At 37.1% G+C, this 15,781-nt stretch overlaps 2 protein-coding genes across 3 annotated transcripts in view; both read left to right on the forward strand.

The window, feature by feature from the left end:
• sowahab (sosondowah ankyrin repeat domain family member Ab) overlaps window positions 1-15,781 on the forward strand; it is a 394,094-nt gene that overhangs the window by 119,467 nt on the left and 258,846 nt on the right. The gene's annotated exons all lie outside the window — the stretch shown is intronic.
• gfra4b (GDNF family receptor alpha 4b) overlaps window positions 1-15,781 on the forward strand; it is a 68,534-nt gene that overhangs the window by 41,353 nt on the left and 11,400 nt on the right. For both annotated transcript variants that reach the window (XM_079893519.1, XM_079893518.1), the window contains exons 2-3: window positions 13,628-13,903; window positions 15,676-15,756. In XM_079893519.1, coding sequence (XP_079749645.1) covers window positions 13,628-13,903; window positions 15,676-15,756 — 357 coding nt within the window. The remainder of the gene's footprint in view (window positions 1-13,627; window positions 13,904-15,675; window positions 15,757-15,781) is intronic.

The following is a 15,781-nucleotide window of genomic DNA, read 5'->3' on the forward strand; positions in this document are numbered from 1 at the left end:
AAATCCTCTGTTAAATCTAATTTAATTTCCTACCGTTTCGGAGAGAAATGTAGTAGCACGTTCATCTGCCAGTGGGTCTTTCATGGAGACTGTCCTCATGTGTTTGCAATTTGAATATAATAATGCATTTAAAAGTTGGTGCTTCACCAACGGAGTGGACGTCACTCAAATGCCTCTGGGCTCAATTGGATAGGCTAGACCTAAAACCAATCAGCGCGATCGTCATCGTGTAAAGCCCGCCTTAACGTTTCTGATTGGTGCCGCGATTTCGACGGCATGGAAATGGGCTTGAATGAGCTCTTTGCCAGACTACTTGCAGAGCAAATCTAAATTTGCCGGAAGTTGTCTGGGTTTTCCCAGGCTACCTGGCCGCCTGCACAGCCTGCTCCGCCCTGGTCTACCAAGCTGCCGGCATCGCCCGCAGTCCCGCAGCGGAGTACTGTCACAATCACTACATTTCCCATCATCCTCCCTGGCCCTCACCTGCATGCTCTTCCTCTGTTCATTTGTTCAGTTTCTTGTCACTCCTTCATTAGTTTGGTTCAGCTGTATCTTGTTGGTTTCTATGGTTACTGTCATTGAGTTAATTTGACCCAACTGTGTCTTGTTTCCCTGATCTGTTCTGTGTATCTAAGCCCTCTGTTTGTCCTTGTTCCTTGTCTTGTAACATTTTCTTTTACTTTAAGTTGATGTGTGGTTATGTTTCCTGGTATTATTTCTGAATTAAAGTCTCCTAATGAATTTCCTTTGTGCGCTTGATCTCAACCACCTAACCCGTGACAATTACTGTTTTACTGTATTTTTTTTAATCGAATAAATGCAGCCTTGGTGAGCAGAGGAAACTTTAACTAAAACATTCAAAACCAAACCTATTTTTTTTTAATGGTATTGTACAACGTTTTGTAACTATTTTGTAACTATTATTTTTATATTATATTATTGACAATAAGTCAATTGTAAAAAAATAAAGTACTTTAATTTGATGCAATTACATCATTTGCAATGCTTCATGGGATAAGTAGTTCATCTGACATTTATCTGACTTCTAAAATTATTTTGTTTTAAAACAAAGTCTGATTTGTGATTCATCTCAAAGCTGGTTAGTTGGAGTCTGAAAATGCCCATAGAGAAAAATTCTTCCAGAACCCAAGTGCAGTCGCTGTTGTGCTCGATAGCTTTTGGAGCAGAGCAGCAAAACACATGCATTCATAAACATGCAGGGACAAATCCTCAATCAGGCGCAATGAAACTTATCTGATCTCAAAGCAGCGATCAGGTATATCTGAGGAAATAGGGATGCGTAAATGTGTTTGCAGCTGGTGATTTCATGTTTCTGTAGGGAACTGCATGCTTCTATGCCTTTGTGTGAGATTATGAGAATGACATGCCTCATGTGATGTCAGCAGATAAATCACCATCCAGTGTTTTGTTGGAGGAAGTGAGCCGTGGGGAATAGGCATCTACTACTGACAAAATGCATGATTAAAGGAAGGCCACTGTGTTCAGTGCATCCGACATGCTGATTAGCATTGGCTTTCCAGAGCTATCAGCATCATTTTATAACGGCATTTACAAGATTCAAGGTCTATTTTATGTGGACCGTTAGAAGACATTAGGTGGCCTTAATGTATTTTCCATTCTGCTTGTGTCTGATGCATTTTATCCCATTTTTGGTGATAAAATACTGTTGTTACTCGAGAGATAGGTATTTTTTTGTGCATGTTTATAGGAAACACTGAGACACCTTTGCTGAATGAGACAAGACCATCCATTATATGCAGCATTAGGAGCATACAGTTCACTGTGAATAATAGTGCAGCTTTAATTATGGGTTTTCACAGATTGTTTGCCTGAACATTTGTTACAGGGTTCCTTTGCCGTTTGGAAAGGTATGGAATTTTATTTGAGTAATTTCCAGGTCTGGATAAGTATGGACAAATCTTTTTGTTTCCAGACTATTACCCCTATTCAGTTTTCTAAAATGTAAAATTAAGAATAAAATAAATAAATAATTAAATTATCATACAACCAGAGTGTTTCCATGGAAAAAGTTTAGTGATCCTTTTGTGATTGTCGAACACAGTTGAATAAATTCAAGGCACACATTTTCATCACGCAAAACTCTTTGTCTTTTACCAAGCAAGCCTTTTTTGAACCATCTAAATCAGACTGTACTTTGCTGTTTGGTGTTCAATGAACATCAAACTACAATTACAGTATCAAACCAATGTGTCAGAGGTGAATATATGCAAGTTATAAAGCATTTTAGGTTTCTTCTCATCATGTAAGCCAGGGGTGCCCAATCCTGCTCCTGCCGATCAACTGTCCTGCACAGTTCATCTCCAACTCTAATCAAACACATCTGAAGCAACCAATTAAGGTCTTTAGGATCACTTTAAAATGAATGCAGGTGTGTTTGATTAGGGTTGGAGATGAACTGTGCAGGACAGTCGAGTAGGATTGGGCACCCCTGATGTAAGTGCATGCTATCCCATGGAGAAAACCAATGAAAACATTAAGATTATTTACAGATGACTACTATATGCCAAATGTAATGCTGAAAATAATGATGTATGAAGCATTTATGTTAAATATGGTCTGAAAAATCTACAGAAAGGTTTGAAAATTTGAGTCTGGAATTTTGAAATGGAAAATGAACCCTGTTATAAACTTGGAATGTGACATTTCCCCCCCTCAAATCCAGCTGCCTTTTAAATCAGGACACGTATCCTGACTATATGTCGGAATACTAGAAGTGAAAAGGTTGGGGAAAAAAATTATTAAATATGAAACTTTTTTACTATATTGAACAGCAGATAAAATATCTCTTCTTTTCAGTGCTAAAGCTGCATTGCAGAGGAAGACGAGGACATATTTCCCCTGGAACTGACTTTTGGAAATTGCTTCTCTATCAAAACATTGTACAAGTAAATCTGTCTTTGCTCTGGGCTGTATCTCTGGTACACACAAATATGTGTGATGCGTTGCATATAGATTGGAACAGTTGTGATTCCTACAATTTTTAAACACCTTAAAATGTTTTGCTGTCTCAATTTTCTAAGAGCAATTTATTTTCCTTTGATGTCAGTAAGTGGTTTTTGTGCCCAGTTGAGGAATTGTGTCTGTGCTGGTTTCTGCTAGTGCGTGGCATCTTGTCTTTTTGGCATTCTAATATTTAAATCCCTTAAACTTTTGATTGGCTGCTCTAAATTTAAAATCATCTCTTTCGGTTTTGTGTGTAATGAAATGTTTTTGTGTGAGTATCAAATTCTCTATCTGATTCTGTGTGCGTGACGTAAAGGTCAGGGATGTGCGGCTAGGCCGTCATTAGCCAGTTCCTCATATTTGATCTGTGAATTCACCCTCATTCAACATTCATGTCTTTAAGTTTTAACGAACATTCATCATGCCTCAGGCTGTCACGTGCGTAAAATGTATCATTTGCATGATGCTGACAATTGGCAAACAGGTTAATTATGTAGGCATTAGATGGCTCACCATCTCCAACTAAAACGGTTGCTTTTAACTAAATAGACATATTAAACTGAAGTTGATATATACAACTTAAAACAATAAAAGTATTGCAGATCCTAACAAAACCTTGAAATCATTACATAAGAGCACTCAAGGTTAAGAGATAATGGGCCAGATTTACTAAACAGGGCAAATTAGCGTGAGAGCGCAATTCCAAAAAAGCGCAGACGAAAGTGAAAAGTTCTGCTTGTGATCTACTGACACATTAAAGAACACAGACGCAGCCGGATCATTTCCATAATGACCAACGCAATCTACCAAGAGCAGCGCATATTAGCGCCTGGTTTAAGACATGCTTTTTTAGGGGCCAGAAAATAATGGCTTGAATACCAGTAAGTAGACTATAGCGCAAACCTTAGTAAATCACCTTGCATGATACTCTCCTTCCATAAAATTTGCATCTGAAAGGGAAACTCCTACAAATACATATGCAATAAGGTCAGCCGCAAAAATAACCCTGTCCACGCCTTTTCAGAGCTTATTTTTCACTGCATGTCTTTAGTCAATCCTGACATTCGTTTTTTAACGCCAAAAGACAGTTTGCGCTGAGTTTACTGTTAGTAAATCTGTCCCAAAATGTCAACGAAAATTTAAACTGGTAAAAATTCAAGTTAAACATAATGCTGGTATCTGCCATTGGTTAAACAAACAGGTAGCCCCGCCCCAAACTCACACTATTGGATGAGACAACGTTCAGGTTGGTTGGGATGCTCAAGTTAGTTTGTTAGTTCCAGTGTTTACTTTTTCTGCATATTAAACTGGGATGAGAGTTGGTATTTTAACATTGGCAAAACTGACACATATCACCCTAGCCACATAAAACAGTTTGATTGAAATTAAAATGACATTCACATTTGTAGAACAACATAATTTTCTTTCCTCACAGGGAGTGTCTGTGAAAGTATAAAGGGGCTCTGTTGGTGGCACCCTAACAGACTCCATTAACTTTCATTTTCACTGTCATCCATTCTAAAGTGGGTCGTTAGTTTGGTGCATCTGGGTAACTGATCGGCTAATCTGTCTTTGATTTATGTGCAAGGAGAAGTGAGGACTTAGCACAGGGCTCTGAAGGAATTGATTACTGACATGGTTAATTGGCTAAACCCACTGGTACACTGAGACAGGCTTATTGGAAATGTCAAATCAAGCACTTCATTTGCATTCATGATGTATGGTGTCTATTCTGGCTTCTGCCAATGCAGCATTAGCAGCGATGGAGAGAGGCTGTGGTTTCAGACTACCGTTGAAATCTCGGAACTGACCATCTGTCTTTTCACTACTGCAGCTCTGTACGTTTATGGACACTTGATCACAGTGTTGGTTCTTTGCATGCTCACTTAAAATACCAAACATTTGGATAGATGACAGTGAAGTACACTATGTAATTTCTCACATCATTATTTGCCTCTTTATATTAATTAACTCAGTTACACTTTATTTTAAGGTGTCGTTGTTACAGTGTAATTATATATTTAAGTACTGAGTAATATTAAGCAACTACATGTACTTACTATAGTGTTAGGGTAGGATTAGGATTTGTTTGAGGGTTAGTTGCATGTAATTATGCACAATTTACTGTTATTACTACGGTAAGTACATGTAACATATGTATCAAGGACACTGTAAAATAAAGTAAAATCTCTTTCCCAGCCAGCATTTTTTGATCATTTTCACAAAACTTTGATGGCCCCCAGAATATTTGAACATGCAATATATCAAAAGCTTCGTTTTATTTTAGCTTCATGCATTCTTTTTTTAATCAACACTTGAATATGGGTAAGTTTCTTTTAAAAAAGCAACATTTTGAACAAAAAGCTGATAAAATAAAAATTTTGTCAAAGACTACGTCTGGATTGGATTCAGAACGATGATCAAAACATAGATGGAGTAGATAGAGTCCATCAACACCCCCAAAGCTCATGGATCGACATTTCATTTGGTAATGTTAGGTAGTTTTGATTTATTGATTTATATGCTGTTGAATGTTTGATGATCAGGTTATTTTTACCTGTGCATAAGCAATGCTTTTATCGCTTGTTTCTACTTCTTTTTTCGTCAATGTTTTTATCCGGATGCGTAACAGCGCCCCCTACCATATAACAGTGAAAACATGGATCGCCAGGAATTTCTGTCAATGGCAGGAAAGTGCTGTGTCTTAAATGACAGAAAATTCCATTAATCGCTGGGAAAGAGTTTACATGAATTACAGAGCAACAAAGTGAAATATGTTTCCCTACAGTTGATTCAATCTTACGATTGGACTTTGTATGCGAAACAACAACTATTAATATGCTTGTGATTTTTTAGCATACCATTATTCGTTTTTTTTAAGGAATACTATTATTTTAACAAAACTATGTTGTAAATATGCATAGACTGATATAAGTCTTAAAAAAATAATAATATACACATTACACAAAAGTAACAGTTCTTAGTTCATTTCTAGTTAGACAAGGGTTGCCAACTTTACTCATATACTCAATATATATTATAATAGAAACCTACATCTTGTTTGTCCACAGTTTTAAACAGCAAGATAATTAAATTAAAAAGCATTAGATTATAGAACAAATATTTAATGAAAATGGATATTCTAAATGATTGCACTCATTGTTACTTTGTCTGCTTGACATGCTTCTTATGACAAAGTTTAGTGAAATGGATATATGCACATAAATTCGATATATGCCTCGTCCTGCTCGCCACACACTGCATGTATGACCTCTGGTAAAAAACTCTCATGTTTTGGAGAGCTTGGGTCCTGCACTTTTCCTAATGTAGTTTGATTTGTGGCCTCTTCCAAAAACACTTCCGTCTCATTCTCTCCAGTAAGGCAGAAAGCTATCTTTTATGGAAAGATATATTCCATTGGTGCAGACTCTTGATTCTTTAGACCAGTCCAATTGAGAATGCCTGTGTTAGACCAATCATTTGCTGATTTAGTGATTTATTTTGTGTTGTCTTTTTATTTGGTGTGAGAGCATGACTGTGTGTGTCTCACATCAAATGCGTGATAGCTGGCAACTTTGAATTGGACTCATAAATGCCTCGTGGTTCAGTGTGAGTCAGTTATGCGAACTCAGTAACAGCTCTGAGCGTTTCTTATTCAAACAGCTAAATCACAAGTGATGTTTTTGTGAGCCTGACTCAATAAAAAGAACCAGGTCGTAAGAGTCATCGGACATGACGGCTCGTACTGTGTTTTAGTTGCCTGCTGTAAACATTGGTGCAAGATGATTTCCAAATTGCCAAAATCCCTGAATTACACGTAACTTTTAAAGAAGTCCGTTGAGTAAGTGAAAATAGTGAATGTTATAGTCTTTTAAAACTTTGAGTCGTGAAATCAGACTTGATCAATAACTCCCTTGTCAGATTGGATCAGATATTGGTCAATGAGCCCATGCGGATTTGGGACAATAATTATCAGGATTGGGGTGGACACAGACTGTACAATTGTTCCATTCATCTTTACAACAACATGCCCACTTAGGGGTTTCTGAACAACAGGTTATCATTTTTAGACCAATAGAACTCCCGCTGTGCAATTTTGCCTCTCACTTTTCACAATGGACAGGGCACCAGCTGCTTAAAAGAGATTGTGTGTTTGTTAGTGTGTTTGTGCATGTGTACAAAAATACAGAAGCAAAAAGCTATGATTTGCTGGTTGAAAGCCCACAGGCTTTGATGTGCCGTGAATGACAATTATGAACTAAAAGAGAAGTGACTGTAGAACTTGATGGGTGTTTTTGATTGGCTGAATTACCTGTATCTGTACCTAACTGTAAACCTTATAATGGCTTTGTATTTTATAGTTAAATTTGAAGGTTTTGTGGTTGCAGTGATGTTAGGCTTCTGCTTAAGCTTTAGCAGGTTTTTAACACTAATATGACATTGTCATTGCGAATTACAAGATAAATAAATGCTATATGAAGACTGTGAGTATACAAGGTCCTGGTTAAGCCCTGACTTATTTTAAAGGGGTCATATAATGCCATTTTTGTACAAGTTATTATGATTCTTTAGGGTCTAAATGAAAAGTTTGTAATACACTTTAATTAAAAATTCTCATTAGTATTGTAAGAGTATTGTTCTGTGCGTACACAGTTTGTAATAACACAATAACCATAATGCGTTGTTCATTATAAACTTGGGATTATGAATTATGTTGAGAACGTTGTACATAGAAAACATGCCGTTATGTACCCTGAGTGTAAACCTTTGTCGCGTTCATCGTGAAGCGTGCAAGCGATTTGCAAAGATTAATATAAAGGTTAATAAAACGTTACACTCACTTCTTTTTCTGAAGGTGCAGCAGGAACACGAATAGTTGGTACCGATCCTTTTTTCAGGAGAAGCTTCTTAGCAAAACCAGCTTTATACTGACCCTCGTTTATAAAGCAGTCTGGTGTGTGAAATGATTCGCGATAACATGAGAGCATTGACGTTGATTGTGGGGAATATTCCCTTCGAAAACAAAACTCAGCCACTGCGTCTTCAGCGGTTCGGATTTAGGAACATCAAAATGACTGCTGTGTTCGTTATTACGCCCAAGAACAGAACACCACAATCGCTTAGACGCAATTCTGCTCCAGCGTATCAACAATGGCGGACTATGACAGCTCGCTCAGGGCGGGTCTGTGTTGAAACGCTGCTGTCAATTAACAATCGTGGGAGGGGCATCCGACCGTGTGACGTCACACGGTCAGACGGCTCGATTTGAGACGGGGGAAAACATATAAGGAGATTAAAAAAAGACCACTGGATGGATTTTTATCATTATATGATGGTTGTGTACAGGCACTGCCAACACACATTTCAGTACAATCAACTTGTAAAAGTGCATGTACCATTAGGCTATATGACCCCTTTAAAGAAGGCAAAAGCACCATAAAAGTAGTTTATATGACTCCAAGTCTTCTGAAGATGATTTTTCTGATGATTTTTAGTATTTTGAAAATCTTGCCCTCTGGCAAAGCTCTCAAATCTCATATCACATTTGTCTGTATTTAAACTTGAGTAGGGAATGTTCAATACTGTCACTGTCAGCATTCAAGAATACGACATTCATTTCAAGACAAAATGTCATGTTAGCTAACGAATAGTATTAGATTACATTATATGTTATGACTAACGCCATATTTTCACCTTCACACATCTCTCTCCACTCACCTACCTAAGCATCTGAAAAGAGATTGCATGAATAGGCATTCACTGGAACCTGACAGGCAGAGAACATATTGGAAATACTGCATGGCCTGCAGGACTGCAAGACTGTCAAGGACAAATATTGAATGAAACACAGCCTTTATTCAATAATACACACAACGTTTTAGTTTCTTCAGAAAACATCTTTGTTGAAATTGTTTTTCTTCATTTATTTATTCGAACACATAGGGTCTTGAAGTGTTTCAGGTTAAAAATATGTTAAGCTGTGTTGCCTGCAGCTGTGGTAGGGATGTTTAAAATCAGAAATGTGCAGCTTTGTTGTTGTTGTTGTTGTTGTTGTTGTTTATCACTCATATTCCTTCTTCTGCACAAACATATACACAGATAATTTGGAGTTAATGTATGACTCATGAAGATCTGAACCATTCATTAATGATTACTGCATCAGCAATTAATAAAGAGTCTGTCAGATTAATTGATTAAGTAATACTGTATATGCATTGCTATTAATTAAATGTAAACTAGAAGGAGTTGGTCAGCTGATTTATCTGAAAGATTGGTGAGATTGTTAGCTTGTCGAGCCTCTTACTGTATTATCAGCAAAAGGAAGACATAAGTGTAATAAAATATATTTTATTACCAAAAGATACACAAAAATAACTTAACACAACTGAATACCATGAATGATAAAGGAATAAAGTGCATGAGACGCATAAAATACAAGTGATTAAGTTGGGCGTGGCTATGGCAGAGTTACGTTATGGAAAGATAAACTGCTGTTTCTCTGAAACTAAAGTGAAGAACCTGATTATGCACCAAACAAATAAACACGCAGATGAAGGAATCTTGAAGTGAAGATTTGCTCTCCTGAGCTTAACCTTGTTGCAAATGTCTGTTTGTCTTCTGCCTCTCTGGGCCAGACACTCAAAACTTGTTCAATTTTGTCTCTCTGGCATGGAGACTCGGGACGTGCTGTAGTTGATACAGTCTCGCTGAACAAAGACTCAGAACGTAATGTTTGTTAATGTCTCTTTCCTCCCATACTGGAGGCTCAGAACGTGGTCGTATCTTTTGCTGCCTCACAAGCTGTAGTAGATCCAGATCATGGAATCTGTTGTTGTCTCTCAGGATGAACCGGTGTCTCAAAACTGTGCGGTGTATCTGTTACAGTCTCTTCCCTTACAGGACTGAGACCCAGAACTTGGTGGATATGTTTCTGTCTCTCCTTCGCTGGCCGGGACTCAGAACGAGAAGTGTCTGTTGAAAATATGGATACCTTTAACCTTTTTCCAATGAGGAGGAGAATGCAATTTGGCGCTTCTCCATTCCAGTGCTGTGGTTGGCTGCTGGTATCAGAGGGACACACACAGTGTGGCCCGCCTTTCTTTCCCCTGTGGAACTCATTTGCATAAAGCACACAGTTAGAAGTCTTTAAAGTGTCTTTAAAGTTCTACCAATGCATTTCACACTTTCCAAACCACGACCAGAATACCATGGGCAATATTCTAAACAAAAAGAGTCCAAACTAAAAAAAGATTGAACTGTCATGCATTTATTAATTTGTACATTAACAGCTGAATTTGTGTAAGATGTTGCAATACAAATAGCTGCCAGTGAGAATTCTTATTTCTCAGAATAAATATGAAATGTATGTGTGTAGTTTGCATCAGTTTTAAGGTTTCCCAACATAGTTATGAATGGATTTGCATGGATCTCTCTTTGTTTCACCCACTACTGCTGATCCTGAGGAATTCTTATGGCAGTCACAGGCCTAAACCTTAGGAATTAGTCTCTAGATGGGTGAAGGGCAGAATCTGCATGTGGACCAAGTCCTGTCCTTCCCGGCTTGGTACCAGAGGTCTTCTTCTTGCTCTCTAAGAGGTGTCTGGCTGTTGTCCTAGCATCTTTATCTGATGGCGTTGGACAGTTTGTTTGTGTTAGTCCACCAATTTCCAATCAAAATGTAGCAAACCTTTGTCCACTGTTTCGGAAAGAGAAGGGCCCGGCCATAAACTGGGCCCTGAAATGTTCTGTTCACCACAAGATTTTACAGAGTATCTCAAAGAAACTGCGTCATTTGAAGAAGAACCATAAACAGTTATATAGCCTTACACACACACTGCGCTGTGTAACTATACCAAACTCGATCTTAATGAGTGTCAGATTTTTGTGTAATGAGGAAAAAATATGACATTCATCACGGCGTGCAGTTCTAGTCATTAGAGCAGAAATGATCATCACACATTACAGAAGCCAGTCTCAAGGGCCAATTGTTCAGGGCTTAACAAACAAGCTTTTTACTTCACTCCCATATGAATTAGTTCAAACACGTCTCCCTCATGGCCACAATTTCCAGTCGTTAATGTAAATCTCGAATAAACAATGAAAAGGAATAAATTACACATGCATCAGGAACTAAAGTTAAGAAAGTAGCGTCCCTCATTAATATGCGTCCTAGCCTGGTGGAAGGAGAGGACAGGATTGTTTAATTGAAGTAATGAATTGTCTCGTTGTGTTTGGTTTGATCAAACTGTGGCTGGGTTGGGTTTTTTTTTTTTTTTTTAAGACTATTCCTCCCCTAATCCAGCTCAGGCACTAATGTTGAACAATGCTCTAATAAGATATAGAAAGTCTCATTTTGCCTGCTGTCATGTTGATTTATTCTCATGTCTGTAGTCATGATACATTGCCTTCCCTGCCTCCACAAAACTCTCTGCATATGGTTGCATCTGTCAGAGAGCCTTTGAGTTTTTTGGGTACAAAATACCAGCCCACAGGTTCTGCTATTCCCGACCGAGGTTGAAAAACATCAGGCTATCACCGACAAGCACACATATGGATGAAAAGCCATGTCAAAGACATGCAATGATGCTTTTCAACAGTGAGCTGTTAATTTGCTTTTCGATCCAAAAATGTGGTTGTGATTTTACTTCTTATTTGACGTTGTCATTTGTCCAAAGCACTAGCACATGCATGAATCTGTTAGATGATGAAATAATGTATTTTCTCATTTTGTTTGAATTTAGTTCAGAGCACTTTCTCATTGAATTTAATCAGGGAATTAACAGATGGTGTTGCAACCTGAAGAATATTTTATGTATCTGTCTGTATGTCATTTCAGGAAATGTGTCACATCACATCTATTCTTTTATTTAAATGCATTCATTCTGACTCTTTTAGCAATGCCAAGTTACATCTCCAGTATTAGAAGCTTATCGTGTTACTGACCTCAAATTGCAAAGTCATTTTGATTTTCCCAAGTAATATACAGTATGATGTATAAAATAAAAGCAAATGTGTTTGCTCATGCAAAATAGATGTCGGTAATTGGCTAAAAATCTACCATGCGTACCTAAATTTGAATAATATTTTAATTCAAAATATTTTGAATATTTATGTCCCAAATGTATCACAATCACATGTTTGTCAGGCATTTTTCCTAACTTTTCTGCAATTAAAATGGACTATTTTAGTGCTGTATGTATCAAAGTTATACTTCTCAATCCAGACAGTTTATTCATTTAACAAATACAGCATATGCATGTCAATATACAATTCAAGTAAATACAATTAACAAAGGGTTTACATAATTAAACAAAAGCATACATATAAATATACGGTAACTCTTTAGAATACTGTTCCTTCATTAATGAATAACTACACAGGAACAAATGAGTAATGCATTAGTAACACTCTAGTAACTACTATTTACTAACAAGAAACTCTGATTAACGAATTAGTAAGTAATAGCGCTCAGTCGGATGTGGTAGTTCACTATTAGCTAATCAATAACTACTATTTTTCATACCTCACTGAAGACTATAAGAACTACTATATACAGGTTAATAAATATTTATAATGCACAATGTTTAATATAAGGTAATGGTAGCCCATTAGTAATGAATCAAGTGTTACTACATCCTTCTAAAGGAACTACTAATAATTTGGATCAGTATTCTAAAGTGAAAAACATGATAACAACCTAATATTGACTGAAGTCACTGTAGCTTTTAAGGCTTTTGTAAGTTTTTGAATAGTAATGAATCAAGTGTTTCTACATCTTTCTAACGGAACTACTAATTATTTGGATCAGTATTCTAAAGTGAAGATCATGGGAACACACTAGTAATTACTAAAGTGTTACCAAATCCATTGGAAGGAATTGCTATTCAAAATCTTACAAAAATCTCAAAAGCTTACAATGACTTCAGTCAATATTAGGTAGTTATCATGTTTTTCACTTTAGAATACTGATCCAAATAATTAGTAATTCCTTTAGAATGATGTAGTTATACTTGAGTCATTACTAGTGGGTTACCATTACCTTTTATTATAAATTATGCATTATTCATGTTAATTATGAACCTGTAGATAGTAGTTCTCTGGGAGGTATGAAAAAAATAGTAGTTCTTGATTAGCTAATAGTGAACTACTACATTCATCTGAGCGCTATTACTTACTAATTTGTTAATCAGAGTTTCTTGTTAGTTAATAGTAGTTACTAGAATGTTAATAATTTGTTACTCGTTTGTTCCTGTGTAATTATTCATTAATGAAGGAACAGTATTCTAAAGTGTTACCAAATATACAAACCCGGATCAGCAGGCTGTAGTTAGTGAATAATTACATTTGAACGGCAGATGGGATGTGATTGTATCTAATGAAGTGCAGGTGTTTGAGGGTAGCCTGTGAAACCTGATGGTTATTTGATAGGTGTTTTGTGTGGAAATGGAGATGTTTTTGTCTGGTGGCCACTGTTTATGTTGCTCCAGTACCACTTACCAGCTACTTAAACTTGAGAAGATGGATATTTCAATGTTGGTTGTTTGCTCTCCTAATGATATCAGTAAAGTACACTATGCATTTAGTAAACCACATCGGGCAAAACCAGATCCCTTCCTTATTAAATTTAGCCCATATCCTTTAGCTTTGCAGGTACTGCTTTCTGCGGGGAGAGACTGTCTTATAGCGGGAGACACCTGTTCCAGTGATGAGACCTGCAGCCCGCGCCTTCGGACCCTTCGCCAATGCGTTGCCGGGAACGGCAGCATGAAACTCGGCCCTGGGGCCCGCAGTCAGTGTGCAAATGCTGTCTCTGCGCTGTTGTCCAGCCCTCTGCACGGCTGCCAGTGCAGACGAGGCATGAAGAGAGAGAAAAACTGTCTCAGCATATATTGGAGCCTCCACCAATCTGGAATGCATGGTGAGTAACACAACAATACCTTTCTTCGTATTTAAATGTCTTGAGGTCACCCTTGAGAAAGTAAACTATTTCGGAAAAAGTTTAAAGGAAGTGTCTTATTCTCACTGAGGTGTTTTTTTAATGCATTAAAAACAGTAATATTGTGTAATATTTTTACAATTTAAAATAATTGTTTTCTATTTGAATATGTTTTAAAGTGTAATTCATTCATGTGACGGTAAAGCTGAATTTTCATCATCATTACTCCAGTCTTCAGAGTCAAATGATTCATCAGAATCTGCTTAATATCTTTATATACATTTATACATTATAACATTTTTTCAGGATTCTTTGATGATTGGAAAGTTAAAAAGAACATCATCTAAAAAAAAAAAAAAAAAAAGAAATCTTTTGAAACAATGTAAAAGTTTTTCCGGTCACTTTTGGTCAATTTAATGCTTTAATTTTATTTATGCCCGGAAAGATGACCAATCATGGCGATTTCGGTCCTGGCCTCTAAACGGTGGTCCTAAGTCGTACTGTACATTAGAGAGGTTCAAAGACGGCTGTTGTCACGGTCTTGCAACCAAAGATAGCCTGCGATAATTTTCTGACAGTGTCATAAATTTAGCATAATCGCCTCACAGTGTTACTGCTACTGATTAGCCAATAAAAATGCAACATGAAATGGCATATTGATTAACCTGACATGGCGCTAAAATATAAAACCACTTACCTCAAGCTCCATTTGCAAAATTGGCATGCCAAGTTGGCCTCTTTTCCCTAGCCATGACCGCGTCCATATTCTCCTCTTTCACATCCTCCTTTTTTCAGCGCATTTCAACCCATTTCACCAATTGCCATGCTGATGACGTTTTATTCTTCTATATTAACTTGTGGCGTAGCCTACAATTCAATAGGTGTCATCATCGTACAGTCTACATACATGTCTATTAGATCCATGTCATACAGCCTGATTTTTAATAATCACACAGTCTAGCAGGCATAATAGGATAAGTGTATATAACCTAACCCTAATCCTATCCCCAACTGTTTATTGAAACAAAGCTTCAAAAACATATAACTCAGAAATTGTCATGGTATAGGCATCACAAGCATGAACAAATTAAAATATGACATATGACTGCCTAACAACACATATTCAGTATTGAGTAACTTGACCTGCCCTGATGAAGTGTGAACTACACTGGTATGCAGCAGTCATTTATATGTTGAATTCTTAAAGCTGTCAACGACAGAATGGAAAATGTACATTAAACACAATGTTCTAGCCAGGCGCAACACAATAAAGCGCCAATCGATAAAATCTCGTAAAAATGTAATCGAAGTTGATATCCTAACCAACCGCAAGTTCCGCAACAGGACATTTTGTCGGTTGCCTGGTTTCTTGATGCATTTCTTGCCACGTCTAGCCCAGAGTGAAATCTCACTGGTATGTAGATGGTAAAAATAGAAACCCATTTCACACTTTTAAGAGCCCTTTAAAAATCACAGACAAAACATCTACTGTGATATAATTAAATATTTCAAGTTTCTATATTGGTTATAGAAAGTTTTAGATTTGTCAGAATACACAGCAACTTTTGAATGGCTGTCGTAGCGGTGGCGTATTGGTAAATTGTGGGATGTTCTAACAACTGCTATCACGTCACACTGGTTAGGACTGGATGGATCTGGTTGCTGGACTCCACATGATCCCATGAAATATATTGTTCTCTATAAAACATTCAATATAGGATTTCATTTCTGAAACAAAATGTTTGTTCTTGCAGGGCTTAACCTGGTAGAGAACTATCCATATGAAGCAGTGCAGAAAGGCTATGACTTTGTCCGTCTGGCCTCCATCACCGCAGGTAAGATCTATTTAATACAATATGG

Source organism: Squalius cephalus, assembly GCF_949319135.1.
Source record: "Squalius cephalus genome assembly, chromosome: 14".
Taxonomy (NCBI): domain Eukaryota; kingdom Metazoa; phylum Chordata; class Actinopteri; order Cypriniformes; family Leuciscidae; genus Squalius; species Squalius cephalus.